This window comes from Natator depressus, chromosome 23, assembly GCF_965152275.1.
Source record: "Natator depressus isolate rNatDep1 chromosome 23, rNatDep2.hap1, whole genome shotgun sequence".
Lineage (NCBI taxonomy): Eukaryota > Metazoa > Chordata > Testudines > Cheloniidae > Natator > Natator depressus.
In genome coordinates, this window is record NC_134256.1 from 17,867,865 (window position 1) to 17,887,767 (window position 19,903).

At 56.3% G+C, this 19,903-nt stretch overlaps 1 protein-coding gene across 1 annotated transcript; it reads right to left on the reverse strand.

Moving 5' to 3' along the window:
- Nucleotides 1-920: 920 nt before the first annotated feature.
- LOC141976851 (immunoglobulin superfamily member 1-like) lies at nt 921-6,289 on the reverse strand. The gene is made up of 5 exons (XM_074938015.1): nt 6,259-6,289; nt 5,224-5,508; nt 4,385-4,675; nt 2,048-2,161; nt 921-1,060 (listed from the first exon to the last, which is right to left on the reverse strand). The coding sequence occupies exons 1-5, from the start codon at nt 6,287-6,289 to the stop codon at nt 921-923; spliced, it is 861 nt and encodes a 286-aa protein (XP_074794116.1).
- Between the last annotated feature and the right edge of the window lie 13,614 nt (nt 6,290-19,903).

Sequence of the window (19,903 nt, forward strand, 5' to 3'; positions counted from 1 at the left end):
CAGGGCCCGGGGCCCGGCCTCCCACCCCGCATCTCAGCCCTTTGCAGAGTGGCCCACCTTCCCCCCAGCACACTGGGCTGGGGCAGGGTCACTAGCTTCATGGTGCAGCAGGGGAAACTGAGGCACAGAGCAGGGCAGGGGCACCCCCAAGGGGATGCAGTGAGACAGGGCAGAGATGCCTCGTCCCACAGCGACACACAGGCTGCACCCCACATCAGCGTGTCCTCCCCCCCTCAGGACACAGCCCCCACCACTCTCCCCTCTTCTCCCCTTCCCTCCTCCCCATGGCTGCCCCCTCATGTGTGACTTACCGACTGTGGCTGCAGCCTTGGACTCTCTACAGGGACAAAGAGAGAGAGATCATAACAAACCCAGGAGTCCTGCCTCACAGCCCCCCTGCTCCAACCCACTAGACCCCAATCCCCTCCCCAAGCCAGGGAGAGAACCAGGAGTCCTGTGTCCTGGAACAGGTAGATTGAGGGGAGCAGAGGGGGTCTCACCTGCTCTCTCTTGGTGCTGGTCCTTTCCCTGCAGAGACAGGAAGCAGAATCGTCCATAAGTCGACCTGGATCCCCATGTACCAGCCCTGCCCCTCAGCCCCATAGGGCAGCCAGGACAGGGGGCTCAGGAGGGAGGGAATCCCCCACATCGCTCTGCCTGGATACCCTAGAGACAGGCTGAGACCTGCCCTCTGCAGCACAGCACCCCCTATGGAGCCCCCCAATCCCTGCAGCACAGCACCCCCTATGGAGTCCTCCACCCCCTACAGCACAGTGCCCCCTAGGGGGGCCAGCTCTCTCTGCCAGGGAAGAGTGCCCCCTGCTGGGCCCCCTGCTCTGCCTCCTTGGTTTCCTGGCCTGTCTCCCACCCAAGCCGTGACCCCTTCCCAGCCCGGCTTAGCAGCGGGTTTAACCCTTCCCTCACTGGGCCGGGCACTCACTTCCTCGGGTTCTTCTGTGGCAGAGGATGCCCAGGAGAAGGAGGAGGATGGCGGCCGCCGCGCTCACTCCGGCGATGACAGAGCTGCTCAGCTCCGGTGCTGCGCTTGGTTCCGTTCCACCTGGGAAGAAGAGCTGCTGGTTCATTACCTGCTACCCCAGCCCCGCCCCCTCGAGGCCTCAGGGACCCACAGCAGAACATGCTATGGAGCTGGGAGGGGCAGGAGCAGAGGGGATGCTGGGTAATAGTGGTTGGTGGGGTGTTCATTGCCAATGGCAAAGGGTTGTCCTGGGGAGAGGGCAGAGTGTGTGTGTGTGGGGGGGATGAACACCAGGCCCCATGTACCCAGTGAAGCCAGCTGGGCCCGAATCCCACAGCCCGGCCCCTTGGGTCCCGCCCCTGTCCCAGGAATTTCCCTGCAGCTTCAGCTCACTTCTGCGTAGCAATCATGTGGGTGGGGCGACGGCAGTGGGTGGAGCTTGTGGCTGGGGAGGGTGCTTTGAGATCATTGGAAGAATTATGCCCCGCTGAAGCGATCAGCAGTGGAAAACATAACGGTGCTGTCATCGCAACAGCCGTCATTAGGTTCCACAGTCAACAACGTGTCACTCTGAATGGATGGGTTCAAGTGTTAACACCATGTCTATCTGAATAGATAGGTGCCAGGGTTAACCCCCCTGCTGGGTCACAGAACCATGTGAAGGGAGAGCCCTGTTTCTGAGCCGTTCCCCCGGGCTATCTGCAGACACAGGCAGACAGATGGGATGCATGGGACTGTTATCCCCGGCTCTCTGTCTCTGGTCCTGTTCTCCCAGGGGGATATGCACCGAGCTGTGCCTCACATGGGTGGCTTTGTGGTGCCAGGGGGCAGCACAGCATCCCAGTCTGTGGGGCCCCCGGGGTGGGGCTGTGCATCGTGGGGAAGCTCTCCTGGGCTCTGCCCCCACCAAGCCAATCTGGTATCTGTCCCGTGATATCCGCCCAGCATATGAAATGAGTTGCGGGGCTGTCAGCCCAGATGGGGCATTCGCTGTGGAGATCTTCCCCCATCACACCCAAACAGCCCTTTGTGGCTCCCCCTGGGGGCGGCTGCTAGGACAGCACAAACCTGTTTCTGGGGGAGTTGATGGCGATTTCCTTCCCCCAGCCCCAGTACCTGGCCACACACTGCCTGGGTGGTTCGGAGCCGGCGCCGTTACCAGCTGAGTCGGGTCGGTTCCCCCTGCGGGAGTAGAACCAGTGTCTGTCAGGGTCTGGGGTGCAGGGGTGAGAAAGCTGGAGTCCTGGTGTCTGGGGTTAGTTATACAGGGAAACCAGTGATGGGCGCTTTTCCCTGAGCTGAGGGAGAGGATGGGACCCAGGGATTCAGGCTCGCTCAGTGCCCCAGGGATCGCAGGAGGGGAGGATCGGCCCAGCGAGACCCTCAGCACAGATACAGCCCCTGCCTGGCTCCACAAAACTGGAACTGCAATCATTAATGACTAGTATTAATTACCAGGAGCCCCTGTCCTGGGCCCTGTGTGCTCAGAGCTGTACGGACACCGGACACAGAGACGGTCACTGCTCCACTCAGGTGCCATTCACACCTGGAGTCACTGCGGAGCAGCTCTGGGCGCAGCTGTTCCTATTTCGGAGGAGGGTGCCCCTGTGTCTATAGAGCTAAAGGGGAGCTCGTCTGCAAAACGGGGCTGTATCAAACCAGGGGGTGCGAATTCCAACAGCCCAGACTTGCTCTGAGATCACCAGCGGGGATTGGGAACCACACTGGATTCATCATTTCAGGTCCAGTTTTCATGTAGACAAGGTCTTCGTCCATCTTTCTATCCCTCATCAGACGCACTCCCATCTGTCCACCACCCTACCTTCCTACAGACCCACATTCCCACAGACTGGTGGCCATAGGTCCCCATGGATCAATCCACCATCCTCTGTGTAGAAGACTTCAACCCATCAGTTCTGTCTTCTGGGACTGTCCCCCTCCAAACAGCCTGAATGGCCCCGTGGCCCTCTGATCCGGGAACCCGGTTCCCTGGGGGGTGAATTGTTCCATTTCTCCCACCCACCTTCTCCCTCCAGCTCCATTGCGGGGGGGAGGGGAGGGATCTGGCTGCCAGGGCCCAGCTGGGTCAGTTCGCTCTGTGGGATTAAACCAGCACCCAGGCCTGGGGTGGGAAGGGGCTGAAATGGTGACTCAGTGACTGGGCCACTCACCCCATCACCCGGCGTATGTTATGGGTTCAATTGTCCGGGCAGGTGGGGGGTGAATTCAGCGCTGGGGCAGGTGCTGGCTGCGCAGCCCCTTGGCCCTGACTCCTTTGTGCATCCCCAGAGCAGGGCAGCCGGGGGAGCATCCCCCTGGAAAAGGTCCCTGCTCTGCAGTTCCCCCTGGGTCAGAGATCCTCCCTCTCTTGGCCCCGAACCTCCAGCAGCTGTTGCTCCCCCTGGCTGGGAACCTCCCAGTGACTCCGTCCCAGCTCCCCAGCCGGGTGTCCCCTCTGCTGGGCCCAGGGTTCAGGGCAGAGCCGGCTCTGAGCATCCCATTGGGGCAGACACCCCCTGAAGGTCTAGCTGGGTGTGGGGCTGTGATGGGAGAGTGGATTCCCTTCAGTGTGGGTCCCCTAAGGACCATCGCAGAGAGAGCATCTACGCAATGGAGATTGCTCGACCCACCTCTAGCAGAAGATCTTCCCAGTAAGCTGGAAGAAGCTATAAAGAGGGGAAGTGACAACATCCCTTGGCCTCACTCCCCGCACAACTCAGCCCCTGGAAACACGTCTGGAGAACAAAAACTTTGAACTGGGGAGGGTGGTCCCGGCCGGAAGGCAGTTCCAGTCTGTGTACTGAAGATCTGTGACCTGTGGGTACCAGCTACCCGGGGAGACGCTGCTTGATTCAAATCCTGGTTAGTTTGTAGAACTCAGACTGCCAGTTTATTTTTGTTTCTTAAGTAACTGACTCTGATCTCTACTCTTGCTAGTTATAATCACTTCAACTCCATCTCTCTGGAGTTAATAAATCTCTTTTCTATTTGATCTCAAACAGTGTGTTTCGGTTGAAGTGCCTGGGAAATCTCAGCTCAGGTTACAAAGGCTGGTTTGTGTCCTCTCCCCATCGAGGGAGGGGCAGACTGTGTAATGAACTGACACTGGCCAGGCTTCTGACCAGTGCAGGATGGTACCAGGCTGGGGATCTGGGAGGGACTTGGCTGGCGCGACCCTATTACGGGTTCGTGAGAGGCTGGGAGATCATTCCTGTAACTCCCGTGGGTGTGTCCCTGGCTGTGGATGGCTGGGTAAGTGCAGGACCTGCCAGAGGTTTGTAGCTTGACATCAGTATCACAGTTGGGAGGGATACCCCAGGTTGGTGGGACAGAGGGTCCAGCGGTTCCATAGACCCACCCCGGGAACCCTGTCACAGGGCGGAAATACTGAGCCGGGCCCCTCACCTGCTACCATCAGCTCCATGGGGTCGCTGGGATGCGACCAGATGGAGGGGTCCGATTTGGGGCCATATTGGCAGCTGTAGCTCCCTGTGTGTCTCCGGCTCACGTTGTGGATGGTAAACTCAGCCACGCCCCCAGCAGTCTCTGCCCAGTGCCGTACGTCCGGGTTTCCAAGTTTATACATGAGGAACGTCGCTTTCTGGCATCGACACTCACACCGGATGGTCACATTTCGTCCCAGGGCGACTCCCCTGCTGGGGCTCAGGGAAATGGTGGGTTTGGGGTAGCTGGGCTCTGCAGTGAGAAGGAGACAGGCTGTGAGACAGACCCCGGCACAGTCACTGCGCCCCGTCCTCGCCGCACGGTCCCAGACCCCGGGCCCCTGGGAGAAAACCCAGCCAGAGGCACCTCTCCGAGATCCCAGAGATTCCTGGGAGCTACGACCGAAACTGCCTGAGGACCTAAATCCAGAGCACCCTCTGTACCTGTCTATCCACTTAATAGTCCCCCCGAGCCTGGGAGCCAGGACGCCTGGGTTCTGTCCCTGGCTCTGGGAAGGGAGTGGCGTCTAGTGGTTAGAGCTGGGGGGGCCTGGCAGTCAGAGGTACTGGGAGCTGCACAGGCACAGTGAGAAAAAGCCCCCACCCTAAAGCCAACCCCGACTCTCTAACCAGACACAAGGTGCAGGGAGGATGATTCATACAAGGGGAAATGGAAGCACAGGGAAGTAAGTGACACCCCAAGGACCCCTGGGGGCAGGGATCCCCCCCTGCGTCAGCCCTGAATCTACAGCGGCTGGGAACCCCCCCTGTGACTCTGTCCCCACTCCCCAGGACCCTCACCTGCTACAACAATCCGCAGGTAATCATGGGGCTCCGGCTCCGGCTCCGGCTCTGATCTGGAGCGAGATCTGCAGTGGTAGAACCCTGCGTCTTCCCGTCTGGCGCTGGGGATGGTGAATTCACCCCCGTCCCCAGCAGCGTCCAGCTCCTGGATTTGGATTCCATCTTTATACAGAAATAACCTCCTGGCCTCGCACTGACACTGACAGCGGATGGTGACGGCTGCCCCCAGGACGATCACCCCGCTGGGGCTGACAGAGATGGAGGGTCTGGGCTGAGGGAGCTCTGCGTTCACACACAAACAGGAGAGAGATGGGGAGACACAAACCCCTCCCCACGTGTCTTAGTGCCCAGCCCCAGGGATAGCGCCAGGGCTAACAGACACCTGCATCCGATGAAGTGAGCTGTAGCTCACGAAAGCTTATGCTCAAATAAATTTGTTAGACACCTCACTGCATCTACAGGGAACCTGTGGGCTGGATTCTGATCTCAGCCCCCCAGGGTCGATCCAGAGTCACCCCTGACTTCACTGAGGGCAGAGCCGGGTTCTGATCTCAGCCCCCCAGGATCAATCTGGAGTCACCCCTGACTGCACTGCGGGCAGGGCTGGGTTCTGATCTCAGTCCCCTGGGATCAATCCAGAGTCAACTCCAACTGAGTTTTGGGGGAAGGTTCAGGTCTCAGCTGCTCTTTTCCCCTCCACCTTCCCCCTCCCACCCCCCATCCTTAACACTTAGCATTGAGCAGCACAGATACTCACCTCTGGACACTTTGCTCTGCCCGGCCAGCCAGCAGCCTGGAGAGGAGACATCTTGTTAGGGACCAGATCCAATAGTGACTGGATCCTACACTCTGGTCTCAGATCCCCCCATGGGCACGCTCCCAGATCTCAGATTCCCCCATGGGCACACGCCTGATCTCAGATCCCCCCCCCAACATAGGCACACACCCTGGTCTCAGATCTCCCCATGGACACACACCCTGGTCTCAGACTCCCCCCCATGGGCACACGCCCTGGCTGTCTCCAAGACTCACCGAGGAAGAGGACGGTGAGAGCAGACACCATGATGGGGCAGTGAGGGGGCCCCTCAGTGAGGGGGCCACCAAAGCCGCAGTGCCTGGCTCCACCAAGCCCCAAATAAGGAACTCAGCGGGTGGCTGCAGCTGGAGGAAGTTGATGATGTCTTGTCTCTTCCTGCATCCATCACATCTTGTCTTTAATCTGCAGGCGAAATCTAATGCAGCTAAAGTAAGCAGCAGTCACTGCAAAACCGAGGAAACCCTGAGACCTTCAGCCTGGCCAATCACCATGCAGCTCGCAGCTTGTTCACGTCTGTGGGGAGCAGGGACAGGTCACCCTCAATTTCTCCTGCAGCCTTGGGGAAGGTGCAACAGGCTGGGAGCCAGGAGACCACAGGGTCTAGTCTTCAATCTTCACCTGACCACGATTTCCATGCAGATTCCCCCCTCCCATCCTGTCCTTTCTTACATGCTAGAATCAAACCTCACCGGTGACCCATGTAGGTAAAATTAATACGTGATCATGCAATTAAAGGCTGGCGTCGTAATGCATGTGCATGAGGGGGCGGAGTTTAGGTTGTTCAGGAAACTATCTGTGGCATTTTCCGGTGCTGGAGGGTTTGACTCTGCAGCCTTCCCGCTCAGCCTGCCAACCTGCCCACGCGCACAACACCTGCCCTGGCACCGTGTGAGGAGCGGGCGCGATGGGGAACACCTGGGTTTGCTGCCCCTTGCACCATAACTGAGCAGGGAGGACGGCTTTACGCTGTAACGCCTGGTTCAAAGGGTCTTTTCTCAGCGTGGGAATTAAATAAACCAGGTTCAAAGAAAAACTGGAGCAAGAGAAATTCCATCCCGTGCACCCAGCTGGGAGAGACCCAGGGACCTTCTAATGCCCCTGCAGAGACCCTGCCCCCAAGCTGGAGGAGACACTGTCAGTGGTTATGTGCCCAGGCCCCTAGAGAGGGACGTGACACAGGCTTTGTTTATACGCCATTGGCTAGAGGGCAGGAGGAAGCTGGAGGTCAGGAAAGTTTGACTCAGTTCTGGGCTCTGGCAGGGGAGTGGGGACTAGTGGTTAGAGCCGGGGGGTGGAGCTGGGGCCAGGACAGTAGTGTAACAGTCGTGGTGTTGCCCCTCCGGGGCTCGCACACAGCACTGGGCCAGGCCAGGGCTGCATTAAAAGTGCTTCAGCTTCCCGGCCAACGGGTCCCCATGAGCCTCCTTCAATCAGCCCCCTCATCACAGGACCCCAACCCCCCTGCTCAACAGACCCCCGGGAGCCTTCACCCCCAGCCCCGGAGAAGAAGGGAGACGAGCAGCAGATTCATTGCAAAGCAGGGTCATTCCCCACAACCCATGGCCTGACCGCCTCCCTTCAGCATGACCCCCCCCCAGGCCTGACCCCCCCCGAGTCTCCCAGTTTAGCTTGTGTCACCCCACACCCCTCCTCCTCGCATTGTGCCCCCTGGCCCATGTCCCCTCACAGACCACTGGCCCCTTCCCCCCCACAGCCCAGCATCTCCAACCTGTCCCCCCTCACAGCCAGCCCCGCACTAGCTATGGCCGCCATCTCCCATTGCTCCCCAAGGGAAGGGACCCCAGCTGCCCTCAGTTAACATGGCCGCCCCGTCACCCGCTGCAGCCCTCGCAGGGCGGCCAGGCTCCCCCCGGCTAAGATGGCCAATGCCTCAGCCTGGGCGTGGGGAACAATCCTGGCCCCCTGGACTGTCTATAGGGGCAGGGAGGGGTGACTGTGGGGCTGGGGGCATTACGGGTCATGGAATGTGGGGCGGGGGGATGTGGGGAGGGGAACTGAGGGGACAGAAAAAATGGGGAACCCTGAGGCTGAGGGGGCTGGAGCTGGGGTGGGGCTGAGCAGGGGGCAGTGAAAGGGGAGGCTGCTGGGGGTAGAAATGGAAGCCTGGGGGAACTTGGGGGCACCTTCTCCCCCCTCACTGCTCAACCCCCCCCAAATCCTGCCCCCCAGCTCTGACCTTCTGAGGAGGGGAGCCTGGCTGCTCTCAAACTCCATCCTGGCCCCTCTCCCCTCAGCCCCCCTCCCGACTAACTTCCCTCAAACTCCAGGCTCCCCGCATCCGGTTCCCCCCAAACACCCGCCATAGGGGGCCCAGAAGTGCCAGGGGCTAAATCCCTCTGCACCCTGTTGTGTTCATGGAGATGCTTCTATGGGCACAATGTTCTGAAGATTCAGAGCAGGCTGCATTGCGGGGACAGGAGGACGGTGAAGAAATTTGGCAGCATGTGACCTCCAGAAGAAGAAAGGGGAGCGTTCATGTACCAGCAACGCAGATACAGGTAAGCAACCGTTTTCATGTTCTCTCCACAGGTACTAATGCGGAGAGTGGACTAGATGATACGTCTGGGGGAAGGGAGCTGAAGGAGACTCCGCCGATTGGAAGGCATGAGATGCACTGTCCTAGGGTTGGGGGTTCCACGACTACCGCTCCCAAGAGAAGGAAGCAGGTGGTGGTGGTCGGGGACTCTCTCCTCAGCGGGACTGAGTCATCTGTCTGCCGCTCCGACCGGGAAAACCGAGAAGTCTGCTGCTTGCCAGGAGCTAGGATTCAGGATGTGATGGAGAGACTGCTGAGACTCATCAAGCCCTCAGATCGCTACCCCTTCCTGCTTCTCCACGTGGGCACCAATGATACTGCCAAGAATTACCTTGAGCAGATCACTGCAGACTACGTGGCTCTGGGAAGAAGGATGAAGGAGTTTGAGGTGCAAGTGGTGTTCTCGTCCATCCTCCCCGTTGAAGGAAAAGGCTTGGGTAGAGATCGTCGAATCGTGGAAGTCAATGAATGGCTATGCAGGTGGTGTCGGAGAGAAGACTTTGGATTCTTTGACCATGGGATGGTGTTCCAAGAAGGAGGAGTGCTAGGCAGAGATGGGCTCCACCTAACGAAGAGAGGGAAGAGCATCTTGGCAAGCAGGCTGGCTAACCGAGGGAGGAGGGCTTTAAACTAGGTTCACCGGGGGAAGGAGATCAAAGTCCTGAGGTAAGTGGGGACGTGGGATACCAGGAGGAAGCACGAGCAGGAGCGCGTGAGAGGGCAGGGCTCCTGCCTCATACTGAGAAAGAGGGACGATCAGCGAGTTATCTCAAGTGCCTATACACAAATGCAAGAAGCCTGGGAAACAAGCAGGGAGACCTGGAAGTCCTGGCACAGTCAAGGAATTATGATGTGATTGGAATAACAGAGACTTGGTGGGATAACTCACATGACTGGAGTACTGTCATGGATGGATATAAACTGTTCAGGAAGGACAGGCAGGGCAGAAAAGGTGGGGGAGTTGCATTGTATGTAAGGGAGCAGTATGACTGCTCAGAGCTCAAGTATGTGTAAGCAGAGTCAGGATGGGCTCCACCCTGACATCTGGTGGTGAGGTGTGGCAAGTAGTGGAAAAGAACTTCAGGGGCTGATCTCAATTTGCATAGGCACACCCACCCCGCCTAGAATGAGGCCATAACTGCCCAAATGGTCACTTTGGCTGTTGTGGGATCCCCAGTGTCTTTGTTATTGGGGCGGGAAGAGTAAATTGTTATTACCCTGATTATGGGAACTGTGCTTGGAACTGTACTTGGCCTTTTGTTATGATGGAGGGACTCACCATCAACTGAGTAGCACTCGCTAGGCAAGGGACATGGGTTCCAAAACTCTGTGAAGGGAGAGAGACTTGAGACAGGTATTAGTACCTGGTGGTGAGGGCCTGAAGCACCAATTGCACCTCTGTCTCTCTCCACTGTGGAATGTCAGAGCTAATTTTGGGTCTATTAAGAGTCTTGCTACAGGTACTGTGCTGCATTCACTTTGGCCTTATGGTGCACCAGCACTAAGGTCCCCACTACTATGAGCTGAAATCACTAAGAGCTGAAATCACTGAGCACTGTGTCAAGTAGTGGGGAGCCGGAAGATCTAGAGTGCAGTGGTGCTGTTCGTGAGACGGCGAGCTGTGCAGAGCGGAGCCGTTTGTGAGACGGCTAGCTGAGCAGAGCTGTTCGTGGGACAGCGGTGTGTTCGCGAGATGGCGAGCTGAGCAGAGCTGTTCGTGGGACAGCGAGCTGTGCAGAGTGGAGCCGTTCGTGAGACAGCGGTGTGATCGTGAGACGGCGAGCTGAGCCGAGCTGTTCGTGAGATGGCGAGCTGTGCCGAGCGGAGCCGGTCGTGGTGGAGCGGAGCCGTTCGTGAGACGGCGAGCTGAGCAGAGCTGTTCGTGAGACGGCGAGCTGTGCAGAGGGAGCCGGTCGTGGTGGAGCGGAGCCGTTCGTGAGACAGCGGTGTGTTCGTGAGACGGCGAGCTGAGCCGAGCTGTTCGTGAGACTGCGAGCTGTGCCGAGCGGAGCCGGTCGTGGTGGAGCGGAGCCGTTCGTGAGACGGCAAGCTGAGCAGAGCTGTTCGTGAGACAGCGAGCTGTGCAGAGTGGAGCCGGTCGTGGTGGAGCGGAGCCGTTCGTGAGACAGCGTAGCAGAGCAGAGCCCTGTGGGGCAGTCAGCTTCAGGACACGTAAGGTACCCCTTACCTCTTTCCCCCACACACAGGCACATTTTAGCCAGACTGGGGAGTAACACTCTGCAGATGAACTTTTGAACTCTGGGGCTGGACTTTTTGGATTTTGGGTGATTTGAGGATTGCTGGACTCAAGAGACATTTGGGTTCTGGGACTCAAGAACCCGAGGGAAAGGATGTGGCCCAATTTTCTGGGGTGGGTCTTTGCTCATGGTTTGGTTAATGAACACTAGTTGTGGTGTTTTCCCAATTTAATGCTGATGTCGTTTACCTCATGTTATTAAAGATTCTCTACTACACCGAGACTCCGTGCTTGCGAGAGGGGAAGTATTGCCTCTTCGAGGCGCCCAGGGGGTGTGTAAGATTTTCCCAGGTCACTGGGTGGGGGCTCGAGCCAGTTTTGTATTTGTTTTGATGAGAGGGAACCCCTGTGTACTGAACCCGGCCCTTGCTGCTATCAACTTGGCCTGGCAGAAGGGTTACATATGAAACTGCAGAAAAACCTGAGTGTCTCTGGATTAAATTTAGAAGTGTGAGCAACAAGGGTGATGTCGTGGTGGGAGTCTGCTATAGACCACCGGACCAGGGGGATGAGGTGGACGAGGCTTTCTTCCGGCAACTAACGGAAGTTACTAGATCGCAGGCCCTGGTTCTCATGGGAGACTTCAATCACCCTGATATCTGCTGGGAGAGCAATACAGCGGTGCACAGACAATCCAGGAAGTTTTTGGAAACTGTAGGGGACAATTTCCTGGTGCAAGTGCTGGAGGAACCAACTAGGGGCAGCGCTCTTCTTGACCTGCTGTTCACAAACCGGGAAGAATTAGTAGGGGAAGCAAAAGTGGATGGGAACCTGGGAGGCAGTGACCATGAGACGGTCGAGTTCAGGATCCTGACAGGGAAGAAAGGAGAGCAACAGAATATGGGCCCTGGACTTCAGAAAAGCAGACTTTGACTCCCTCAGGGAACTGATGGGCAGGATCCCCTGGGAGAATAACATGAGGGGGAAAGGAGTCCAGGAGAGCTGGCTGTATTTTAAAGAATCTTTATTGAGGTTACAGGGACAAACCATCCCGATGTGTAGAAAGAATAGTAAATATGGCAGGCGACCAGCTTGGCTTAACAGTGAAATGCTTGCTGATCTTGAACACAAAAAAGAAGCTTACAAGAAGTGGAAGATTGGACAAATGACCAGGGAAGAGTGTAAAAATATTGCTCGGGCATGCAGGAGTGAAATCAGGAAGGCCAAATCACACCTGGAATTGCAGCTAGCAAGAGATGTTAAGAGTAATAAGAAGGGTTTCTTCAGGTATGTTAGCAACAAGAAAAAAGTCAAGGAAAGTGTGGGCCCCTTACTGAATGAGGGAAGCAATCTCGTGACAGAGGATGTGGAAAAAGCTAATGTACTCAATGCTTTTTTTGCCTCTGTCTTCACGAACAAGGTCAGCTCCCAGACTACTGCACTGGGCAGCACAGCATGGGGAGGAGGTGACCAGCCCTCTGTGGAGAAAGAAGTGGTTCGGGACTATTGAGAAAAGCTGGACGTGCACAAGTCCATGGGGCCGGATGCGCTGCATCCGAGAGTGCTAAAGGAGTTGGTGGATGTGATTGCAGAGCCATTATCTTTGAAAACTCATGGCGATCGGGGGAAGTCCCAGATGACTGGAAAAAGGCTAATGTAGTGCCCATCTTTAAAAAAGGGAAGAAGGAGGATCCTGGGAACTACAGGCCAGTCAGCCTCACCTCAGTCCCTGGAAAAATCATGGAGCAGGTCCTCAAAGAATCAATCCTGAAGCACTTGCATGAGAGGAAAGTGATCAGGAACAGCCAGCATGGATTCACCAAGGGAAGGTCATGCCTGACTAATCTAATCGCCTTTTATGATGAGATTACTGGTTCTGTGGATGAAGGGAAAGCAGTGGATGTATTGTTTCTTGACTTTAGCAAAGCTTTTGACACGGTCTCCCACAGTATTCTTGTCAGCAAGTTAAGGAAGTATGGGCTGGATGAATGCACTATAAGGTGGATAGAAAGTTGGCTAGATTGTCGGGCTCAACGGGTAGTGATCAATGGCTCCATGTCTAGTTGGCAGCCAGTCTCAAGTGGAGTGCCCCAGGGGTCGGTCCTGGGGCCGGTTTTGTTCAATATCTTCATAAATGATCTGGAGGATGGTGTGGATTGCACCCTCAGCAAGTTTGCAGATGGCACTAAACTGGGAGGAGAGGTAGAAACACTGGAGGGTAGGGATAGGATACAGAGGGCCCTAGACAAATTAGAGGATTGGGCCAAAAGAAATCTGATGAGGTTCAACAAGGACAAGTGCAGAGTCCTGCACTTAGCATGGAAGAATCCCATGCACCGCTACAGACTAGGGACCGAATGGCTAGGCAGCAGTTCTGCGGAAAAGGACCTAGGGGTGACAGTGGACAGAAGCTGGATATGAGTCAACAGTGTGCCCTTGTTGCCAAAAAGGCCAATGGCATTTTGGGATGTATGTGTAGGGGCATTGCCAGCAGATCGAGGGACGTGATCGTTTCCCTCTATTCGACATTGGTGAGGCTTCATCTGGAGTACTGTGTCCAGTTTTGGGCCCTACACTACAAGAAGGATGTGGAAAAATTGGAAAGAGTCCAGCGGAGGGCAACAAAAATGTTTAGGGGACTGGAATACATGACTTATGAGGAGAGGCTGAGGGAACTGGGATTGTTTAGTCTGCGGAAGAGAAGAATGAGGGGGGATTTGATAGCTGCTTTCAACTACCTGAAAGGGGGTTCCAAAGAGGATGGCTCTAGACTGTTCTCAGTGGTAGCAGAACGAGGAGTAATGGTCTCAAGTTGCAGTGGGGGAGGTTTAGGTTGGATGTTAGGAAAAACTTTTTCACTCGGAGGGTGGTGAAACACTGGAATGCGTTACCTAGGGAGGTGGTGGAATCTCCTTGCTTAGAAGTTTTTAAGGTCAGGCTTGACAAACCCCTGGCTGGGATGATTTAGTTGGGGATTGGTGCTGCTTTGAGCAGGGGGTGGACTAGATGACCTCCTGAGGTCCCTTCCAACCCTGATATTCTCTGATTCTATGAAATAAAGGGCCCAAGGTGCAAACAAGGTGCCCCAGCCCCCGCCCCACACTGAACAGGGTTAAACACGGGCCGGGGGCAGGGTCCAGAGCCCGAAGCCTGCTCAGCCCCACGGCAACCCCCCCATCGACCCCTGGGACCAGCTGTTACAGACACAGCAGAGCAGGAACCAGGGGAGCCATGGCAGGTGCTGTGTGAAATGAGGGGTTTGTTCCAGCCCATTCCCTGGAGCGAGTCTCTCGCCAGAAAATCCCCCTGTCTGGGCATCTCCCCACTGGCCCCAGAGACGCTAGTGACTGTCCTGGGGGGGCAGAGGAGCCAGCGGAGCTGGGCTGGAGCCGGCGTCGCTGCGGCTGCTGTTAAAGTCCAACCCCGTTTCCTCCCGGGTTTAGGGTACAGCCGGGGGAGGGGCGATGGTGTCGGGGTCCCTCTCTCCAGCTGCTCTGCTCAGGACGCCTCCGCGGAGCAGGGTCTGGACGGCCCAGGGTACAGGGGGTGGCAGCCACGACGGTGAAGCCAATTTCTCTCCCCCATCTCTTTAAGGACCCAAGTCCAGAGAAAGGGCCCATGAACCTCGTGGCGGGCGGCACCTGGGTGGGAGTTGGGGCCGATCAGCTCTGAATTGATGGTGATGCTGGGCTGGGCACGGGGCAGGCTGAGCTGCCTGAAAAGCAGGAGTTAGGCAGGGGTGGGTGGGTGAAGGTCTCCCGGTCTAGAGAGGGGAGGGGGGAAATCGAGGAGAACAGATGCCCTGGATGCCGGTCCCGAGGGAAGGGGCCCCGGAGGAGGGCGGAGAGGGACCCTGATGGAGGTTTGGGATGGGACACAGGTTGGTTGGTGGTTGTAGGTCTCTGGGCTGGACCCTGGAGTGGCAGGCGGGCCGGGGTTCCCCTACCAGCCAGGGGGGCAGTGGCACAGAGCGGGCAGAGGAGCAGGAGCCTGCCTGGACCAGTCACCCAGTGGGAGTTTGATACCCCAGATGGGGAGGACAAGAGCGACCGGCCAGAGGCCAAGCCCCAGAGAGGGGGCACCCAGAGTGATGCAAAGGGAGCAGCCGGGGTCTAGACAGTGAGTGCGAGACCCCAGGGTGAGAGACCGAAGGAGGGGGCGTCGGACAGGATATGAGCTAATCCCCAGACGCGGCTGCAAGGAGGCGCCCTGATGGTGAGTATAACACACCTAAGCCCTTTCGTTCTCACTTTAAACCGATTTTTATGGAAAAAATCCCGGGTTTTATAAAAATTCAGTTTATTACAATTTTCACCCATCTTATGTATCATTCAAATATATCAAAAATAACTTGTTTTATTAGGAAAATACAATTCACATTGCCCGAGAGATCTGTATTATGCTAAAATGTTAGTCTGTGTGGATATGCAGAGCTGCCTGTTGAAGGAAAGCTATGGATTAGCCTGGAAGATACACCCAATAACCAAAGAGGTGTGCATGCAAACACTGACACGAGTGTGCATCTGAACATACCAATGAATCTCACACGCCCACCACGTACACATTTCAAGCTGCCAGCAGAGGACGGGTTAAAGATCTGACACACTAAAATAGGAAGAAAACGACCATCTGTCTCAGAACACGGTTCAGGACACAAGGCATCAAAGTTATAGGCTAATAGTTCTAACTCTACAACAGGAAACTGTTTATTCAAATGAAAAGTTTTATTCGGGGCACACGCCCTGGTTTCAGATTCCCCCCGCCCACGGACACACGCCCTGGCTGTCTCCGATACTCACCGAGGAAGAGGAGGAGAGCAGATGCCCCTCACCCAGCTCCACCAAGCCCCAAATAAGGAACTCAGCTGGTGGCTCCAGCTACAGGAAGCTGACGATGGCTCATCTCTTCCTTAGAGACTAACAAATTCATTAGAGCATAAGCTTTCGTGAGCTACAGCTCACTACATCGGATGCATACAGTGGAAAATACAGTGGGGACATTTTAGATACACAGAGAACATGAAAGAATGGGTGTTACCATACAGACTGTAACAAGAGTGACCAGGAAAGGTGAGCTATTACCAGCAGGAGAGCGGGGCCCGGGGGGGCGGGGTGGGGGGGACAACAGACCTTTTGTAGTGAAGACCGAAAAGTGGCAATTCTTCAACAAAAAAAACTTCAAAAACAGACTCCAACAACAGACTGCTGAATTGGAATTAATTTGCAAACTGGATACAATTAATTTAGGCTTGAATAGAGACTGGGAGTGGATGGGTCATTACACAAAGTAAAACTATTTCCCCTTGTTTATTTCCCCTCCTACTGTTCTTGTAAAGTGCTGGAAATGGCCCACCTTGATTATCACTACAAAAGGTTCCATACCCCCCGCCCCCCCACCCCGGCCCCACTCTCCTGCTGGTAATAGCTCACCTTTCCTGGTCACTCTTGTTACAGTCTGTAATGTAGCTTATGCTTATGCTCTAATAAATTTGTTAGTCACTAAGGTGCCACAAGTCCTCCTTTTCTTTTTACGGATACAGACTAACACAGCTGCTACTCTGAAACCTGTCATCTCTTCCTGTGGCACCTTAGAGACTAACAAATTTATTAGAGCATAAGTTTCGTGAGCTACAGCTCACTTCATCGGATGCATTCAGTGGATAAAATCTCCCCACTATATTTTCCACTGAATGCATCCAATGAAGTGAGCTGTAGCTCACGAAAGCTTATGCTCAAATAAATTGGTTAGTCTCTAAGGTGCCACAAGTACTCCTTTTCTTTTTACGGATACAGACTAACACGGCTGCTACTCTGAATCATCTCTTCCTGCGGCCAACACACCTTGTCTCTAATCTGCAGGTGAAATCTAGTGCAGTCAAAGTAAGCAGAGGTCTTTGCAAACCTCAGGAAACCTTGGGACCATCAGCCTGGCCAATCATCATGCAGCTTGCAGCTTGTCCATGTCTCTGTGGGGAGGAGGGACAGGCCACCCTCAGTGTACCCTGCAGCCTTGGGGAAGGTGCACTGGGATGGGATCCTGGAGACCAAAGGGTCTGGTCTTCAATCTTCGACTAACCACGATTTCCATAAAACTTCCATCCTCTCTTCAATCTGGGTTCAAGTGGCTGGTGATCCATGTGGGTAAAATTAATACATGATCATGCAATTAAAGGATGGCATCGTAAGGGGACAGAGTTAATGTTGTTCAGGAAACCATAACTGTCACATTTCCTGGCACTGGATGGTTTGATTCTGCAGCCTTTTCTCGCAGCCTGGGAGGAAGGGCCCTGGCCTGGGGAAGAGGGTTGGGTGCAGGCTCTGGGAGGGAGTTTGGGTGCAGGAGGGAGCTCCAGGCTGGAGCAGAGGGTTGGGGTGCGAGAGGGGGTGAGGGATGTGGGCTCTGGCTTGGCAGCACTTACTTCGAGTGGCTCCTGATTGGCAGCAAGGCAGGGCTAAGGCAGGCTCACTACCTGCTCTGGTCCCTGTGGCCCCTGGGGGGTGAGCAGGGGGCTCCGCATGCTGCCCCTGCCCTGAGCACCAGCTCCGCAGCTCCCATTGGCCACAGTTCCTGGCCACCACGTTTCATCCCCAGCATGGAGCATCAGCAATGGGGCAGAGACAGGGTCAGGGTCTCCCTGGGATCCAGGGGACCAAGGCATCAGACGAGATCTTTCACCTCCCTGCTCCCACATCCAGGGGGCTGAGATCTCCCCCCAGCACAAACTTCACTGGCTGGACTTCCTGTCTGTTGGGTGCCAGGGCTCACGGAGCCCCCCTGGAGTCTTGCTGGGTGTGGGGCTGGGAGCCGAGGTGCTGGGCTGGGCACATCACCTGCTACAATGATCTGCACAGGGTCGCTGGGCTCCGAGTAGGCATCTTCTCCTGATCTGTCACTGTAACGGCAGGTGTAGCTGCCTCCCTGTTCCCGTCTGGCGCTGGTGATGGGAAATTCAGCCTCAGAGCCAGCAGGGCCTGTGTAAATCAGCTAGTTCCCATCTCCATCCTTGTAGAGGAGGAACCTCATTTCCTGGTAATGATGCCGACACCGGATGGTGACATTTCCCCCCATGGGGATCACCCCACCGGGGCGGATGGAGATGGAGGGTTTGGGGAGGGACCCCTCTAGATTCACAACCAAGCAGGCAGTAAGGGGGGTGACACAAACTGCGCCTGTCTGATTCAGTGCTCTGACCGTCTGTCCCGCCAACATTTTACCCCTCACCCATCCCTAGGGTGCAGGCCCGGCCCCATGGCTCACAGCCGGGGAGAGACACAGGAAGGGGAAAGATTTCCAGTCTTGGATTCCTTCAGTTCTCCAGGGTCAATCCAGCCTTGCCCGAGCAACAATCACGGGTGACTCCAGATTGACCGCAGGGGGGCTGAGATCACAATCCGGCTCTGTCTCCATTACAGCTGAGGGTGAATTGAGATCTGCCCTGGAAGGATTCATGGGACAAATCTGGGTCTTTTGAGCAAGCGGCTCCCTGGACAGGCCCCCCAAAACAACATGTTTGCAAAATCCCCCGGTTGTTCTAACAATTTCCTGTCCACACCTGCGACTCCAAGTGTGGCTCTGCTCCTTTGCCCCAAACCGCTCTCAGCCACTGGGGATTTAGTTCTGCTCTGCACGGTGCCAACAGCCCCTTTGGGGACAGGCTATTGCCAGAACTATTCAGGGGGACCTTGAGAAGGCTGGGTCGGGGTGAACCTGACCCACAAGCAAAGCAGTGAAACACGCGTGGACAGCAAGCCGAGGGCTGAGAAACAATGGTGCATTGCTCCAGTCCCTCTGCGTGTCCACTTCTTACAGCCCTGACCTGTTCCCTGGATCCACTGCCAGCTCCCTGGACAGAGTTCAGGTCACTGCGGGGAGGCTGGTGCCTATTTGCTGGGAGGCAGAGCTTTGAGTGCAGGTGAATTCATCCTGTGTGGGGCCCATCCCTGTAATGAGTGGGGTGAGGTCTCAGTCCCCCCATCCAGGTGTGGAAGGGAGCAGAGGTCCTACAGGATCATCCCTTTGGGGGACCTGTGCCCCTCACCCCCCACGCACATCCCTCATCCTTAATTTGGAAATTCCCCCAGCTGCCTCATTCCTCACAGATACTCATGTCCTGACACTCTGCTCCGTCCAGCCAGTCAGCAGCCTGGGGAGGAGACGGGTCATTAGGGACCAGATCCCAGAGCAACTGGATCCTACACCCTGGTCTCAGATCCAGCCCCCCAACACACACCCTGGCCTCAGATCCCCGCCATGGGCAGGGGTGAAAGTAAGTTAGAGGACTTACCGGTACACCAGTGTCCTGAACAGGGGGCGTGGCCTTAACCAGAAGAGGCAGGACCTTAAATCCCCAGGCCCTTTAAATCTTGATTTAAAGGGCCAGGGCTCCAGCTGCTGCTACCCTTTAAATCACTGAGGAGCCCTGGGGGCTCCTGGCTGCCACCGCTACCCCGGGACCCTGGGCTCTGGCAGAGCTTTAAAGGGCCCAGGGCTCTGCTGTGGTAGCAGCTGCCGGAGCCCCGAGCCCTTTAAATTCCCGCCTGAGCCCTGCTGCCCGAGCCTGGGGTAGCGGCATTGGGGCTCCATCAGAGATTTAAAGGGCCCCGGGGCTCCAGCCGCTGCTACCATCCCAGCCCTTTAAATCCCCGCCAGAGACCCCCAACCCCTACCCCAGGGCTTCGGCAGCAGGGCTGCGGTGGGGATTTAAAGGGCCCGGGGAGGTAGTGGGGGCTGGAGCTCCGGGGCCCTTTAAATCCCCACCAGAGCCCCGCCACCGCTCCTACCCCAAGGCACAGGCAGCAGGGCTCAAGTGGGGATTTAAAGGGCCCCGGGGCAGTAGCAGTGGCTGGAGCTCCGGGGCCCTTTAAATCCCCGCCTGAGCCCTGCTGCCCGAGCCCTGGGGTAGGGGTGGGGGGGCTCTGGCGGGGATTTAAAGGGCCACGGAGCTCCAGCCACCGCTACCGCCCGGCCCTTTAAATCCCCGCCGCAGCCCTGCCACCACTACCCCAGGGCTTTAAATTGCTCTCTGGGAAAGCTGGCCCCGGTAAGGCGCACCGGCTCTTACCGGTATGCCGTACCAGGGCGTACCGGCTTACTTTCACCTCTGCCC

Coding starts and splice junctions, on each gene's coding strand:
- LOC141976851 (XM_074938015.1), bottom strand. CDS start 6,289: ATGGTGTCTGCTCTCACCGTCCTCTTCCTCG. Junction 5,509..6,258: donor TCTCACCGTCCTCTTCCTCG/GTGAGTCTTGGA, acceptor GTGTGAACGCAG/AGCTCCCTCAGCCCAGACCC. Junction 1,061..2,047: donor ATCAACTCCCCCAGAAACAG/GTTTGTGCTGTC, acceptor TCTTCTTCCCAG/GTGGAACGGAACCAAGCGCA.